The sequence below is a fragment of the Salvelinus alpinus genome, chromosome 4 (assembly GCF_045679555.1).
Source record: "Salvelinus alpinus chromosome 4, SLU_Salpinus.1, whole genome shotgun sequence".
In the NCBI taxonomy this organism is placed as follows: Eukaryota; Metazoa; Chordata; class Actinopteri; order Salmoniformes; family Salmonidae; genus Salvelinus; species Salvelinus alpinus.
The window spans coordinates 91,561,836-91,580,666 of NC_092089.1; the positions used below are offsets into that span (position 1 = coordinate 91,561,836).

General features: G+C 44.5%; 1 protein-coding gene across 1 annotated transcript in view; it reads right to left on the bottom strand.

The window, feature by feature from the left end:
- Window positions 1-18,831, bottom strand: part of LOC139574675 (netrin receptor UNC5A-like) — a 623,219-nt gene that overhangs the window by 4,247 nt on the left and 600,141 nt on the right. The window contains exons 14-15 of the mRNA XM_071399451.1: window positions 14,859-15,023; window positions 11,800-11,984 (exon numbers count right to left, since the gene is read on the bottom strand). Of these exons, the coding sequence (XP_071255552.1) occupies window positions 11,800-11,984; window positions 14,859-15,023 (350 nt within the window). The remainder of the gene's footprint in view (window positions 1-11,799; window positions 11,985-14,858; window positions 15,024-18,831) is intronic.

Sequence of the window (18,831 nt, forward strand, 5' to 3'; positions counted from 1 at the left end):
CACTATACTATACTACACCATGCTATACCACACTATACTATACCATGATATACCACACTATACTATACTACACAATGATATACCACACTATACTATACTACACAATGCTATACCACACTATACTATATACTATAGACTATAATATACTATACCACACCATGCTATACCACACTATACTATATACTATACTATACCACACCATGATATACCACAATATACGATATACTATATACTGTACCACACCATGCTATACCACACTATAATATACCCCACTATACTATACTACACCATGCTATACCACACTATACTATACCATGATATACCACACCACACTATACTATACTACACAACTCTATACCACACTATACCACACTATAATATACCACACTATACTATACCATGATATACCACACCACACTATACTATACCACACTATACTATACTACACCATGCTATACCACACTATACTATACCATGACATACCGCACTATACTATACTACACAATGCTATACCACACTATACTATACTACACAATGCTATACCACACTATACTATATACTATAGACTATACAATACTATACCACACCATGCTATACCACACTATACTATATACTATACTATACCACACCATGATATACCACACTATACGATATACTATATACTGTACCACACCATGCTATACCACACTATAATATACCACACTATACTATACTACACCATGCTATACCACACTATACTATACCATGATATACCACACCACACTATACTATACTACACAATGCTATACCACACTATACTATATACTATACCGTACTATACTACACAACGCTATACCACACTATACTATACCATGATATACCACACCACACTATACTATACAACACAATGCTATACCACACTATACTATACCATGACATACCGCACTATACTATACTACACAATGCTATACCACACTATACTATACTACACAATGCTATACCACACTATACTACACAATGCTATACCACACTATACTATACTACACAATGCTATACCACAATATACTATATACTATATACTATACTATACCACACCATGCTATACCACACTATACTATATACTATACCACACCATGATATACCACACTATACGATATACTATACTATACTACACCATGATATACTATACTACACTGCGCTGTTCTATATACCATGCTATACTATGTTACACCATACTATGCCGCACCATACTATACAATACCACACTATATACTTTCCCATACTATATACTATACTATACCACACTATATACTTTACCATACTATATACTATACAATACCACACTATATACTTTCCCATACTATATACTATACTATACCACACTATATACTTTACCATACTATATACTATACAATACCACACTATATACTTTCCCATACTATATACTATACTATACCACATACTATGCTATAATATATACTATACTATACCACACTATACTACACCATACTACACCACACTATACCACGTTATGCTATACTACACTATACCACACAATACTACATCGTACTATGTTATATTAGACTATACTACACTGTACCACACACCACTATACTACACCACACTATACCATCATGTACTATACTACACCATACCATATTATATTATACTATATCATACTATACCACACTATACCACACCATACTACACCATACTATACCACACACCACTATACTACACTGTACTACACTGTACTACATTGTGCTGTACTATACTACACTACGCCATATTATATTATACCATAATATATGATATTACACCATACCACACTATACTACACCAATCTATACTGTACCACACAATACTGCACTATACTACTCTATACTGCACTATACTACCCTGCGCTATACTATGATATACTATATGCTATACCATACTATGCTATACCATACTACATTATGCTAAACTATACCATGCCACACTATGCTCCACTTCTATACTATACGATGCTGTACGCCACTATACTATACCACCCCATGCGACTCTACACTACACTATACTACACTATGCTATATTATACTATACTATGCCAGATTACACTATACTATACCATATTACACTATACTACACTACACCATTCTATACCATACTATACTATATTACACTCTACTATATTACACCTTACTACACTATAATATACTACACCACACTATGCCATACCACACTGTAGCTAACTACACTATATTACACTATGCCATACTACACCGTACCACACTATACTATACTATACTGCACGATACTATATACCACTATGCTATACTACACTATACCACACTATACTATACCACACCGTACTGCGCTATACTATATACCGCTATACTACACTATACTACAATACACCACACTGCGCCACAATACACTATACTACACCGTGCCATACCACACTATACTATACTATACTGCGCTATATCACACTATACTACATTACACTACAATTTGCAACACTTTACTGCGATGTACTATACTACAATATACTATACTATACTATACTACACTATATTGCACTATACCATATTACACCCCACTATACTACACTACAACATATTACACTGCACTATACTACACTACAACATATTACACTACACTATGCCATACCACGCTATACTATACTACACCATATTACACTATACTATACTACACCATATTACACTATACTATATTACACTAAACTATAGTGCACTACACTATACTACAATATACTGTACTATACTATGCCATACCACAGTGTACTATATTGCACTATATTACACTAACCTATACTACACTATACTGTAAGCCAACAATATACATCAAACCATTCATTCTAGACATTTTATCCCTTCAGCAGTGCAGATCCCCGTTTTGCATTTGATAATAAAAAGGGCCATTAATCCAACATAAATCACACAGAGAAACTTTATCCCTTAATCCCCGAAAGGAAGTTGACATTTAAGTAGGAAATGACCTTTTCTGCTTCCAGGCCTTGACCTTTTCAGATCAAACCGAAACCAATCAATAGGCCTAAATGCAGTGACCCCTGTCCTTCCTCACATGTTGCCTGCATCCCAAATGGCACCCTATTCCCTATATAGAGCACTACTTTTTTTTTTGACAAGAGCCCTATGCGACTTCCTATGGACCCTGGCCAGAAGTAGTGCACCGTATAGGGATTGAATAGGGTGCGGTTTGGGACGCAGACCAGTCCTTTAGCTCAGTAGTGTATGTGATGTGGAGGATGACAGCTGGTCTAGTATCTTCCTCCCAGAGGTATCTGGAGTAGCTTGTTCCATGTATTGGCCTTTTCCTGATCCTCTACTGTCTATGGATTTAAGGGTTGTTGTGTAACACTTCAAGATGAGGGGGGAACTAGCCTAGAGGTTGGGGGTCGGGGTGTGAGGAGAGATTGAGGGTAGAGGGATGGGGGTCGGGGTGTGAGGAGAGGTTGAGGGTAGAGGTTGGGGGTCGGGGTGTGAGGAGAGGTTGAGGGTAGGGGTTGGGGGTCGGGGTGTGAGGAGAGGTTGAGGGTAGAGGTTGGGGGTCGGGGTGTGAGGAGAGGGTGAGGGTTGGGGGTTGGGGGTCGGGGTGTGAGGAGAGGTTGAGGGTAGAGGTTGGGGGTTGGGTGTGAGGAGAGGTTGAGGGTAGAGGGTTGGGGGTCGGGGTGTGAGGAGAGGTTGAGGGTTGAGGGTTGGGGGTCAGGGTGTGAGGAGAGGTTGAGGGTTGGGGGTCGGGGTGTGAGGAGAGGTTGAGGGTTGGGGGTCGGGGTCTGAGGAGAGGTTGAGGGTAGAGGGTTGGGGGTCGGGGTGTGAGGAGAGGTTGAGGGTAGGGTTGGGGGTCGGGGTGTGAGGAGAGGTTGAGGGTAGAGGTTGGGGGTCGGGGTGTGAGGAGAGGTTGAGGGTAGAGGTTGGGGGTCGGGGTGTGAGGAGAGGTTGAGGGTTGGGGGTTGGGGGTCGGGGTGTGAGGAGAGGTTGAGGGTAGAGGGTTGGGGGTCAGGGTGTGAGGAGAGGTTGAGGGTTGGGGGTTGGGGGTCGGGGTGTGAGGAGAGGTTGAGGGTTGGGGGTTGGGGGTCGGGGTGTGAGGAGAGTTTGAGGGTAGAGGGTTGGGGGTCGGGGTGTGAGGAGAGGTTGAGGGTAGAGGGTTGGGGGTCGGGGTGTGAGGAGAGGTTGAGGGTTGGGGGTCGGGGTGTGAGGAGAGGTTGAGGGTTGGGGGTCGGGGTCTGAGGAGAGGTTGAGGGTAGAGGGTTGGGGGTCGGGGTGTGAGGAGAGGTTGAGGGTTGGGGGTCGGGGGGTGAGGAGAGGTTGAGGGTAGAGGGTTGGGGGTCGGGGTGTGAGGAGAGGTTGAGGGTTGGGGGTCGGGGTGTGAGGAGAGGTTGAGGGTTGGGGGTCGGGGTGTGAGGAGAGGTTGGGGGTTGGGGGTCGGGGTGTGAGGAGAGATTGAGGGTAGAGGGTTGGGGGTCGGGGTGTGAGGAGAGGTTGGGGGTTGGGGGTCGGGGTGTGAGGAGAGGTTGAGGGTAGAGGGTTGGGGGTCGGGGTGTGAGGAGAGGTTGAGGGTTGGGGGTCGGGGTGTGAGGAGAGGTTGAGGGTTGGGGGTCGGGGTCTGAGGAGAGGTTGAGGGTAGAGGGTTGGGGGTCGGGGTGTGAGGAGAGGTTGAGGGTCGGGGTGTGAGGAGAGGTTGAGGGTCGGGGTGTGAGGAGAGGTTGAGGGTTGGGGGTCGGGGTGTGAGGAGAGGTTGAGGGTAGAGGGTTGGGGGTCGGGGTGTGAGGAGAGGTTGAGGGTTGGGGGTTGGGGGTCGGGGTGTGAGGAGAGGTTGAGGGTAGAGGGTTGGGGGTCAGGGTGTGAGGAGAGGTTGAGGGTTGGGGGTTGGGGGTCGGGGTGTGAGGAGAGGTTGAGGGTTGGGGGTTGGGGGTCGGGGTGTGAGGAGAGTTTGAGGGTAGAGGGTTGGGGGTCGGGGTGTGAGGAGAGGTTGAGGGTAGAGGGTTGGGGGTCGGGGTGTGAGGAGAGGTTGAGGGTAGAGGGTTGGGGGTCGGGGTGTGAGGAGAGGTTGAGGAAGACCAGTAAGCCTGTCAGTCCTTCAGCTTCACCTTGAGGACGGTTGCATAGGGAGCACAGCTAGACTTTTGTAATTCTTCACTCTCTCCTGTTAACCTACTGCAGTGAAAATCACTTAAATGGATTCAAGGAATGACAAAGCGTTCAGACTATTTTACAAGCTTATATTCAGAGTGTGTGTGTGTGTGTGTGTGTGTGTGTGTGTGTGTGTGTGTGTGTGTGTGTGTGTGTGTGTGTGTGTGTGTGTGTGTGTGTGTGTGTGTGTGTGTGTGTGTGTGTGTGTGTGTGTGTGTGTGTGTGTGTGTGTGTGGACATCAAACAGACAGACAGTCAGGCAGGTGAGAGAATGTAGTGTATTGTATTCTACAGCAACACATCACCTCCCAGCCTACAGGGCCACAGCTAACAGGGCCACTGCTAACAGGGCCACTGCTAACAGGGCCACTGCTAACAGGGCCACAGCTAACAGGGCCACGGCTAACAGGGCCACAGCTTACAGGGCCACGGCTAACAGGGCCACCGCTAACAGGGCCACCGCTAACAGGGCCACAGCTAACAGGGCCACCGCTAACAGGGCCACCGCTAACAGGGCCACCGCTAACAGGGCCACCGCTAACAGGGCCACAGCTAACAGGGCCACAGCTTACAGGGCCACAGCTAACAGGGCCACAGCTAACAGGCCCACAGCTAACAGGCCCACAGCTAACAGGCCCACAGCTAACAGGCCCACAGCTAACAGGCCCACATCTAACAGGGCCACGGCTAACAGGGCCACGGCTTACAGGGCCACGGCTAACAGGGCCACGGCTAACAGGGCCACGGCTAACAGGGCCACCGCTAACAGGGCCACAGCTAACAGGGCCACAGTTTACAAGGCCACAGCTTACAGGGCCACAGCGTACAGGGCCACAGCTTACAGGGCCAGTGTGTGAAAGGCTGCCAGAGCTAACAGGGCCACAGCTAACAGGGCCACAGCTAACAGGGCCACAGCTAACAGGGCCACAGCTAACAGGGCCACAGCTTACGCTTACAGGGCCACAGCTAACAGGGCCACAGCTAACAGGGCCACAGCTAACAGGGCCACAGCTAACAGGGCCACAGCTAACAGGGCCACAGCTAACAGGGCCACAGCTTACGCTTACAGGGCCACAGCTAACAGGCCCACAGCTAACAGGCCCACAGCTAACAGGCCCACAGCTAACAGGCCCACAGCTAACAGGCCCACATCTAACAGGGCCACGGCTTACAGGGCCACGGCTAACAGGGCCACAGCTAACAGGGCCACAGCTTACTGGGCCACAGGGCCAGTGTGTGAAAGGCTGCCAGAGCTAACAGGGCCACAGCTTACAGGGCCACAGCTAACAGGGCCACAGCTAACAAGGCCACAGCTAACAGGGCCACAGCTTACAGGGCCACAGTTAAGACAATGATGGTAGTAAACTGTACCAGTGAACAATACAGTTCAATTGTTATTATACAAAACGGACTGTGTGGAGATTAGAATGTGTTTTTCACATTACAGTGTGAAACATCAGCTTACAGTATCTGGTGTACTGCAGAAACAGCCTTTCACTCCACACTGTTCTGTATAGTAGGGAGAAACAGCCTTTCACTCCACACTGTTCTGTATAGCAGGGAGAAACAGCCTTTCACTCCACACTGTTCTGTATAGCAGGGAGAAACAGCCTTTCACTCCACACTGTTCTGTATAGTAGAGAGAAACAGCCTTTCACACCACACTGTTCTGTATAGTAGGGAGAAACAGCCTTTCCTACACTGTTCTGTATAGTAGGGAGAAACAGCCTTTCACACCACACTGTTCTGTATAGTAGGGAGAAACAGCCTTTCACTCCACACTGTTCTGTATAGTAGAGAGAAACAGCCTTTCACACCACACTGTTCTGTATAGTAGGGAGAAACAGCCTTTCACTCCACACTGTTCTGTATAGCAGGGAGAAACAGCCTTTCACTCCACACTGTTCTGTATAGCAGGGAGAAACAGCCTTTCACTCCACACTGTTCTGTATAGTAGGGAGAAACAGCCTTTCACTCCACACTGTTCTGTATAGTAGGGAGAAACAGCCTTTCACACCACACTGTTCTGTATAGTAGGGAGAAACAGCCTTTCACTCCACACTGTTCTGTATAGCAGGGAGAAACAGCCTTTCCTACTGTTCTGTATAGCAGGGAGAAACAGCCTTTCACTCCACACTGTCCTGTATAGCAGGGAGAAACAGCCTTTCACTCCACACTGTCCTGTATAGCAGGGAGAAACAGCCTTTCCCACTGTTCTGTATAGCAGGGAGAAACAGCCTTTCACTCCACACTGTTCTGTATAGTAGGGAGAAACAGCCTTTCCCACTGTTCTGTATAGCAGGGAGAAACAGCCTTTCACTCCACACTGTTCTGTATAGTAGGGAGAAACAGCCTTTCACTCCACACTGTCCTGTATAGCAGGGAGAAACAGCCTTTCCCACTGTTCTGTATAGTAGAGAGAAACAGCCTTTCACTCCACACTGTTCTGTATAGCAGGGAGAAACAGCCTTTCCCACTGTTCTGTATAGTAGAGAGAAACAGCCTTTCACTCCACACTGTTCTGTATAGTAGGGAGAAACAGCCTTTCACTCCACACTGTTCTGTATAGCAGGGAGAAACAGCCTTTCACTCCACACTGTTCTGTATAGCAGGGAGAAACAGCCTTTCACTCCACACTGTTCTGTATAGTAGAGAGAAACAGCCTTTCACTCCACACTGTTCTGTATAGCAGGGAGAAACAGCCTTTCACTCCACACTGTTCTGTATAGTAGGGAGAAACAGCCTGTCACTCCACACTGTTCTGTATAGCAGGGAGAAACAGCCTTTCCCTCCACACTGTTCTGTATAGCAGGGAGAAACAGCCTTTCACTCCACACTGTTCTGTATAGTAGAGAGAAACAGCCTTTCACTCCACACTGTTCTGTATAGCAGGGAGAAACAGCCTTTCACTCCACACTGTTCTGTATAGTAGGGAGAAACAGCCTGTCACTCCACACTGTTCTGTATAGCAGGGAGAAACAGCCTTTCACTCCACACTGTTCTGTATAGCAGGGAGAAACAGCCTTTCACTCCACACTGTTCTGTATAGTAGGGAGAAACAGCCTTTCACACCACACTGTTCTGTATAGTAGGGAGAAACAGCCTTTCACTCCACACTGTTCTGTATAGCAGGGAGAAACAGCCTTTCCTACACTGTTCTGTATAGTAGGGAGAAACAGCCTTTCACACCACACTGTTCTGTATAGTAGGGAGAAACAGCCTTTCACTCCACACTGTTCTGTAAAGTAGAGAGAAACAGCCTTTCACACCACACTGTTCTGTATAGTAGGGAGAAACAGCCTTTCACTCCACACTGTTCTGTATAGCAGGGAGAAACAGCCTTTCACTCCACACTGTTCTGTATAGCAGGGAGAAACAGCCTTTCACTCCACACTGTTCTGTATAGTAGGGAGAAACAGCCTTTCACTCCACACTGTTCTGTATAGCAGGGAGAAACAGCCTTTCACTCCACACTGTTCTGTATAGTAGGGAGAAACAGCCTTTCACACCACACTGTTCTGTATAGTAGGGAGAAACAGCCTTTCACTCCACACTGTTCTGTATAGCAGGGAGAAACAGCCTTTCCTACTGTTCTGTATAGCAGGGAGAAACAGCCTTTCACTCCACACTGTCCTGTATAGCAGGGAGAAACAGCCTTTCACACCACACTGTTCTGTATAGTAGGGAGAAACAGCCTTTCACACCACACTGTTCTGTATAGCAGGGAGAAACAGCCTTTCACTCCACACTGTTCTGTATAGCAGGGAGAAACAGCCTTTCCTACACTGTTCTGTATAGCAGGGAGAAACAGCCTTTCACTCCACACTGGTCTGTATAGTAGGGAGAAATAGCCTTTCACTCCACACTGGTCTGTATAGTAGGGAGAAACAGCCTTTCAAATTAATTGCAAATTAATTACTTAAAAATCATACAATGTGATTTTCTGGATTTTTGGATTTTAGATTCCGTCTCTCACAGTTGAAGTGTACCTATGATAAAAATTACAGACCTCTACATGATTTGTAAGTAGGAAAACTTGCAAAATCGTCAGTGTATCAAATACTTGTTCTACCCACTGTGTGTATATATATATATACACACACACACACACACACACACACACACACACACACACACACACACACACACACACACACACACACACACACACACACACACACACACACACACACACACACACACACAGAGGGAGAGAGCGAGAGACACACACACGTGACTAGATTAGCTGCAGGGCTACATCAGTAGGATCCATCCATGTTAGATGGATTAAAACTCCTTCTATCAAAGAGGTCTGTCGTTCATTTTAAAGTCAGAACATGGACGTACTGATCCCAGATTTCCCCTGTACCCAACAGAAGAGATGTGTCTTTAAGGGAAATAAATGGGAATGGATTAGTTTGAGCCAATCAGGGCTAATTGGACCTGTACTGAGCCAATCAGGGCTAATTGGACCTGTACTGAGCCAATCAGGGCTAATTGGACCTGTACTGAGCCAATCAGGGATAATTGGATCTGTACTGAGCCAATCCAATGTGTAATTAATTAAGGTAAATCCAGCTGATGAGACAAATGTAGCTAATAGACTTCATTACCAAGAAGAAGTTACATTGGAAGGTAATTGATCAGGGTTTTCTCTCTGATTCTTTCCTGTTTAAAATAAGCCTAATTTAAATGAGAAATTTACTGGCCCAAATTAGCTGTGCTGAGTCATGTTAAATGGGAGAGGCATCGGCCCAGTCCCAAACCAATATTGAATCTCTATACCTAGGCCCAGTTCCAAACCAATATTGAATCTATAATCCTAGGCTCTGTCCCAAACCAATATTGCATCTCTATACCTAGGCCCAGTCCCAAACCAATATAGAATCTCTATACCTAGGCCCAGTTCCAAACCAATATTGAATCTATAATCCTAGGCTCTATCCCAAACCAATATTGCATCTCTATACCTATGCCCAGTCCCAAACCAATATAGAATCTCTATACCTAGGCCCAGTCCCAAACCAATATTGCATCTCTATACCTAGGCCCAGTCCCAAACCAATATTGCATCTCTATACCTAGGCCCAGTCCCAAACCAATATTGCATCTCTATACCTAGGCCCAGTCCCAAACCAATATTGCATCTCTATACCTAGGCTCTGTCCCAAACCAATATAGAATCTCTATACCTAGGCCCAGTCCCAAACCAATATTGAATCTCTATACCTAGGCTCTGTCCCAAACCAATTTAGAATCTCTATACCTAGGCCCAGTCCCAAACCAATATAGAATCTCTATACCTAGGCCCAGTCCCAAACCAATATAGAATCTCTATACCTAGGCCCAGTCCCAAACCAATATAGAATCTCTATACCTAGGCCCAGTCCCAAACCAATATAGAATCTCTATACCTAGGCCCAGTCCCAAACCAATATAGAATCTCTATACCTAGGCCCAGTCCCAAACCATATAGAATCTCTATACCTAGGCCCAGTCCCAAACCAATCTTTTAGCCCGATACAGTGCATTCAGAAAGTATTCAGACCCCTTGACTTTTTCCACATTTTTGTTATGTTACAGCCTTATTCTAGAATTGAATACTTTTCCCTTATCAATCTACACACAATACCCCATAATGACAAAGCGAAAACACGTTTTTAGATATAAAAAACCCAGAAATATCTTATTTACATAAGTATTCAGACTCTTTGCTATGAGACTCGAAATTGGGCTCAGGTGCATCCTGTTTCCATTGATCATCCTTGAGATGTTTCTACAACTTGGAGTCCACCTGTGATCAATTCAATTGATTGGACATGATTTGGAAAGGCACACACCTGTCTATATAAGGTCCCACAATTGACAGTTCATGTCAGAGCAAAAACCAAAACATGAGGTCGAAGGAATTGTCCGTAGAGCTCCGAGACAGGATTGTGTCGAGGCACAGATCTGTGGAAGGGTACCAAAACATTTCTGCAGCATTGAAGGTGCTCAAGAACACAGTGGCCTCCATCATTCTTAGATGGAAGAAGTTTGGAAAATGACCCTAAGCACACAGCCAAGATAATGCAGAAGTGGCTTCGGGACAAGTCTGTGAATGTCCTTGAGTGGCCCAGCCAGAGCCCGGACTTGAACCCCATCGAACATCTTTTGGAAAGACCTGTAAATAGCTGTACAGTGACGCTCCCCATCCAACCTGACAGAGCTTGAGAGGATCTGCAGAGAAGAATGGGAGAAACTCCCCAAATACAGGTGTGCAAAGCATGTATCGTCATACCCAAGAAGACTTTAGGCTGTAATAGCTGCCAAAGGTGCTTCAACAAAGTACTGAGTAAAGGGTCTGAATACTTATGTAAATGTTGTATTTCAGTTTTTTATTTGTAATACATTTGCAAAAATGAAAAAAATAATGTTTTTGCTATGTCATTATATGGGGTGTTGTCTGTAGATTGATGAGGGAAAAAACAAACAATTTAATCAATTTTAGAAGAAGGCTGTAACGTAACAAAATGTGGAAAAAGTCAAGGGGTCTGAATACTTTCCCAATGCACTGTACATAGGGCCTTGTTTACTCTCCCAAAGGTTAGGGTTAGGGTTAGGGTTAGTTAATTGTCCCGTTTGAGTCTCTAGTTTAGGGTCGGTGGTTAGGGTTCGTTACCTGTCCAGTTTGAGTCTCTGGGCCAACAGTCTCCAATCGGCCCCGTTGGGACAAGGTGTATCCAGGCTGCTGCAGATCTTCTGCCTGATGAGATAGGGGATCTGGAAAGCACTGGGTCCTGCTAGAGCCGTACCATTCAGGTTATTGTCCATCAGCAGGAACTCCGGGTCCAGGGGCCGACTGTCCTATAGGACCAGAGGAATATATAAAAAGGTTATATAGGAACATATAGAGATATACACAAAGGGAGAGTTCCAGCCGAACACGTTCTGTATAGCTACGAGCCATGAACTATATAGTCCAGGGGACTGTTGTCTTCTTAGGTCATATGAACCAAATAAAAACAGGATTATAGACAGTAGCAGCCAACATATTAAATAACTGTATTGTTTTTATTGTTATTATTATTATTGTTTATTTAAGAGACAGAAAAGAGTCTCTTTTGGTATCTTATCAGCACATATCTTGGAGAGACATAGTGTGACATACATTATACAGCGTTATCCGGAAAGTATTCAGACCACTTGGCTTTTCCCCACATTTTGTTACGGTACAGCCTTATTCTAAAATGCATTAAATACATTTCCCCCCCCCCTTATCAATCTACACACAACACCCCATAAATGACAAATAGAAACAGGTTTGTAGATTTTTTTTTTGCAAATGTATATATATATAAAAAAAAAAAAACAGAAATACCTAATTTACATAAGAATTCAGACCCTTTGCTATGAGACTCGAAATTGAGCTCAGATCAAATCAAATGTTAATGGTCACATGGTTAGCAGATGTTATTGGTCACATACACATGGTTAGCAGATGTTAATGGTCACATACACATGGTTAGCAGATGTTAATGGTCACATACACATGGTTAGCAGATGTTATTGGTCACATACACATGGTTAGCAGATGTTAATGGTCACATACACATGGTGAGCAGATGTTATTGGTCACATTCACATGGTGAGCAGATGTTATTGGTCACATTCACATGGTTAGCAGATGTTAATGGTCACATACACATGGTTAGCAGATGTTATTGGTCACATACACATGGTTAGCAGATGTTAATGGTCACATACACATGGTTAGCAGATGTTAATGGTCACATACACATGGTCAGCAGATGTTATTGGTCACATACACATGGTCAGCAGATGTTATTGGTCACATACACATGGTTAGCAGATGTTATTGGTCACATACACATGGTTAGCAGATGTTATTGGTCACATACACATGGTTAGCAGATGTTATTGGTCACATACACATGGTTAGCAGATGTTATTGGTCACATACACATGGTTAGCAGATGTTATTGGTCACATACACATGGTTAGCAGATGTTATTGGTCACATACACATGGTTAGCAGATGTTATTGGTCACATACACATGGTTAGCAGATGTTATTGGTCACATACACATGGTTAGCAGATGTTAATGGTCACATACACATGGTTAGCAGATGTTATTGGTCACATACACATGGTTAGCAGATGTTAATGGTCACATACACATGGTCAGCAGATGTTATTGGTCACATACACATGGTCAGCAGATGTTATTGGTCACATTCACATGGTTAGCAGATGTTAATGTGAGTGTAGTGAAATGCTTGTGCTTCTAGTTCCAACAGTGCAGTAATAACCAACAAGTAATCTAACCTAACAATTCCACAACTACTACCTAATACACACAAGTGTAAAGGAATGAATAAGAATATGTACATATAAATATATGGATGAGCGATGGCCGAACGGCATAGGCAAGATGCAGTAGATGGTATAGAGTACAGTATATACATATGAGATGAGTAATGTAGGGTATGTAAACATTATTAAAGTGTGCAGTCAATCCGTGATTGACTGCACAGTGCAGATCTGGGGAAGGGTACCAAAAAATGGCTGTAGCATTGAAGGTCCTCAAGAACACAGTCTCCATCATTCTTGAATGGAAGAAGTTTGGAATCACCAAACTCTACCTAGAGCTGGCCGCCCGGCCAAACTTTTGAGCAATCGGGGGAGAAGAGCCTTCGCAGGGAGTTGACCAATAACCTGACAGTCACTCTGACAGAACTCCAGAGTTCTTCTGTGGAGATGGGAGCACCTTCCAGAAGGTCAACCATCTTTACAGCACTCCACCAATCAGGCCTTTATGGTAGAGTGGCCAGACGGAAGCCACTTTTCAGTAAACGGCACATGAAAGCCCACTTGGAGTTTGCCAAAAGGCACCTGAAGTATCTCAGACCTTTGAGAAACAAGATTCTCTGGACAGATGAAAGCAAGATTGAACTCGTTGGCCTGAATGCCAAGCGTCACGTCTGGAGGAAACCTGGCACCATCCCTATGGTGAAGCATGGTGGTGGCAGCATCATGCTGTGGGGATGTTTTTCAGCGTCAGAGACTGAGAGACTTGTCAGGATCGAGGGAAAGATGAACAGAGCAAAGTACAGAGAGATCCTTGAAGAAAACCTGCTCCAGAGCGCTCAGGACCTCAGACTGGGGCGAAGATTCACCTTCCAACAGGACAATGACCTTAATTACACAGCCAAGACAACGCAGGAGTGGCTTCGGGACAAGTCTGTGGATGTCCTTGAGCGGCCCAGTTAGAGCCCGGACTTGAACCTGATCGAACATCTCTGGAGAGACCTGAAAATAGCTGTGCAGCGATGCTCCTCATCCAACCTGACAGAGCTTGAGAGGATCTGCAGAGAAGAATGGGAGAAACTCCCCAAATACAGATTTGCCAAGCTTGTAGCGTCATACCCAAGAAGACTTGAGGCTGTAATCGCTGCCAAAAGTGTTTCAACAACGTACAGAGTAAAGGGTCTGAATACTTATGTAAATGTCATATATTTTTTTATATTCCTAATAAATTTGTTAAAATTCATGAAAACCTGTTTTTGCTTTGTCATTATGGGGTATTGTGTGTAGAATAATCAGGGAAGAAAACAATTTATTGCATTTTAGAATAAGGCTGTTACGTAACAAAATGTGGAAAAAGCCAAGGGGTCTGAATAGTTTCTGAATTCACTGTATGAGACCTGAGTGTTACCTTGGCGATGTTGAAGTCGAGGCTGAAACTCTGTCCCTCCCCCTCTACCTGCCAGACACACAGCTGACAGGTGAGCTCACAGGTACTGAGGTTGAGCCGCTCCAGGGTGAAGGTGCAGTGGAGGAACCGCTGGGAACCCTTCCAGATGTGGTAGAATGGGATCTCCTAGAGAACAAGATCACAATAACATTTTTAAATGTTTTATTTCACCTTTATTTAACCAGGTAACAAGTTCTCATTTACAACTGCGACATTACTGTCTAGAACACAACACAATATGACATGATATAAAGCAAGGTTTCAGATGTGATTATCTGGGTATAAGAAGTAGATTATCATTATCTTAGTTGACTTATATTATTGGAGAAAGCCACGTGTCCAAAGATCCTCGGTTTTAAAGGAGCAGATATGGTCATTGAGTAGGATAGTTGAGTTCTGAGTCTCAATGTTCTCAATGGATTATGAAAGGTGGAGGGGTTCATTGTTGCTGCTGGTGTTAGTGCCGTGTGTTAGCTTTTACATGTCATTGTGCTAATGCTACTTAGCATTGGCTGGCGAAATCGCCTGCAACTCATTTCAAACTGCAGGCAGGGCCATACCGTTGAGGCTACCATCATTCTTTCCCACCAAATATATATTTTTTTAAAGTGACTAGGTTTTAATGTCGGAACTTTGTTGTTGTTGCTGTGTTGTTGTTTGTCACACTGCTATATTTTAATTGTTTCGCCACTATGGCCTATTTATTGCTTTACCTCCCTTATCTTACCTCATTTGCACACACTGTATATAGACTTTTTCTATTGTGTTATTGACTGTATGTTTATTTATTCCATGTGTAACTCTGTGTTGTTGTTTGTGTCGCACTGCTTTGCTTTATCTTGGCCAGGTCGCAGTTGCAAATGAGAACTTGTTCTCAACTAGCCTACCTGGTTAATAAAGGTGAAATAAAAAAATACGGAAGCTCCAGTTCCTCTCTTTACAAACCAGTCAGGTACCAACTGAATGTCTGATAGAATTTATTCATGACTAAAACCTTCTCTCCCTGTCGCTCCATATGCATGTCTCGGAGAAGCACTGGGTTAAGGCAGAGGTTACACTATTTACTGTATGCAAAAGTATGTGGACACCCCTTCAACTTGACAGGTGTATAAAAAAATCGAGCACACAGCCATGCAATCTCCATAGACAAACATTGGCAGTAGAATGGCCCATACTGAGGAGCTCAGTGACTTTCAACGTGGCACCGTCATAGGAAGTCACCTTATCCAACAAGTCAGCTAGTCAAATTTCTGCCCAGCTAGAGCTGCCCCCGGTCAACTGTAAGTGGTGTTGTTGTAAAGTTTGGTGGAGGAGGAATAATGGTCGGGGGCTGGTTCGGGCCCTTTAGTTGCAGTGAAAGGAAATCTTTACACTACAGCATACAATGACATTCTAGACGATTCTGTGCTTCCAATTTTGTGGCAACAGTTTGGGGAAGGCTCTTTCCTGTTTCAGCATGACAATGCCCCTTGGCACAAAGCGAGGTCCATACAGAAATGGTTTGTCTAAATCGGTGTGGAAGAACTTGACTGGCCTGCACAGAGCCCTGACCTCAACCTCATTGAACACCTTTGGGATGAATTGGTACGCCGACTGTGAGCCAGGCCTAATTGCCAAACATCAGAGCCCGACCTCACTAATACTCTTGTGGCTGAATGGAAGCAAGTCCCCGCAGCAATGTTCCATCATCTAGTGGAAAGCCTTCCCAGAAGAGTGGAGGCTGTTATAACAGAAAAGGGGGGACCAACTCCATATTAATGACCATGATTTTGGAATGAGATGTTCGACGAGCAGTTGTCCACATACTGTTGTCATGTAGTGTATGTCAGACTAAATAAGACCGAGGGGGAAAGGGGAGGGGAGAGAGGAGAGACAGAGACACAGAGAGACAGGCGGAGAGAGACGGACACAGAGAGACAGGCGGAGAGAGACGGACACAGAGAGACAGATGGAGAGATACAGAGACAGAGGAGACAGACAGACAGACGGAGAGAGAGAGAGACAGACGGAGAGAGAGACACAGACGGAGAGAGAGATAGACACAGACACAGACTAAGACAGACACCTCTACCTCTAACCATTCATATATACTAACTAGAATCTAACTATTCATATATACTAACTAGTATCTAACCATTCATATATACTAACTAGAATCTAACTATTCATATATACTAACTAGTATCTAACCATTCATATATACTAACTAGAATCTAACTATTCATATATACTAACTAGTATCTAACCATTCATATATACTAACTAGTATCTAACTATTCATATATACTAACTAGTATCTAACTATTCATATATACTAACTAGTATCTAACTATTCATATATACTAACTAGTATCTAACCATTCATATATACTAACTAGTATCTAACTATTCATATATACTAACTAGTATCTAACCATTCATATATACTAACTAGAATCTAACTATTCATATATACTAACTAGTATCTAACCATTCATATATACTAACAAGTATCTAACTATTCATATACAGTAACTAGTACCTAACCATAACCAGTCATTTCAGAGGGCAGAGCAGCTGTAGTACACACATGTGGCCAGACAGGGGCACTGTGACCCAGGTGGTGACAGTGCTGCTGAGAAGAGACTGAGGCTTGTCCCAAGTGTGCATTAGTAGCATCTAGTGCATTATGCTACTGCTACTGCTTTTTTGGCACAGACACAGTATTCCTTTTAGGTACCTGCTGCTCTCAGACTAGGAGAGAGCGATTCAGGAGCTCACAGACACAGTATTCTCTTTAGGTACCTGCTGCTCTCAGAGTAGGAGAGAGCGATTCAGGAGCTCACAGACACAGTATTCTCTTTAGGTACCTGCTGCTCTCAGACTAGGAGAGATAGATTCAGGAGCTCACAGACACAGTATTCTCTTTAGGTACCTGCTGCTCTCAGACTAGGAGAGATAGATTCAGGAGCTCACAGACAGCACTCACAACAGCCCTTCCTCTCCTGTCCACCTGGGTCACAGTGAGAGGAGCAGGTGAGAGAGAGAGACCTGGCAGAGACACCTAGAACTCCCTTCACATCCCGACTCCTGAAACTACCTTCACATCCTGACTCCTCCTAGTACTACCTTCACATCCCGACTCCTTGAACTACCTTCACATCCTGACTCCTAGAACTACCTTCACATCCTGACTCCTAGAACTACCTTCACATCCTGACTCCTAGAACTACCTTCACAACCTGACTCCTAGAACTACCTTCACATCCTGACTCCTAGAACTACCTTCACATCCTGACTCCTAGAACAACCTTCACATCCTGACTCCTAGAACTACCTTCACATCCCGACTCCTGAAACTACCTTCACATCCCGACTCCTGGAACTACCTTCACATCCTGACTCCTAGAACTACCTTCACATCCTGACTCCTAGAACTACCTTCACATCCTAACTCCTAGAACTACCTTCACATCCTGACTCCTGGAACTACCTTCACATCCTGACTCCTAGAACTACCTTCACATCCTGACTCCTAGAACTACCTTCACATCCTGACTCCTGGAACTACCTTCACATCCTGACTCCTAGAACTACCTTCACATCCTGACTCCTAGTACTACCTTCACATCCTGACTCCTGAAACTACCTTCACATCCTGACTCCTAGAACTACCTTCACATCCTGACTCCTAGAACTACCTTCACATCTTGACTCCTGGAACTACCTTCACATCCTGACTCCTAGAACTACCTTCACATCCTGACTCCTGAAACTACCTTCACATCCTGACTCCTGAAACTACCTTCACATCCTGACTCCTCCTAGTACTACCTTCACATCCTGACTCCTAGAACTACCTTCACATCCTGACTCCTAGAACTACCTTCACATCCTGACTCCTAGAACTACCTTCACATCCTGACTCCTAGAACTACCTTCACATCCTGACTCC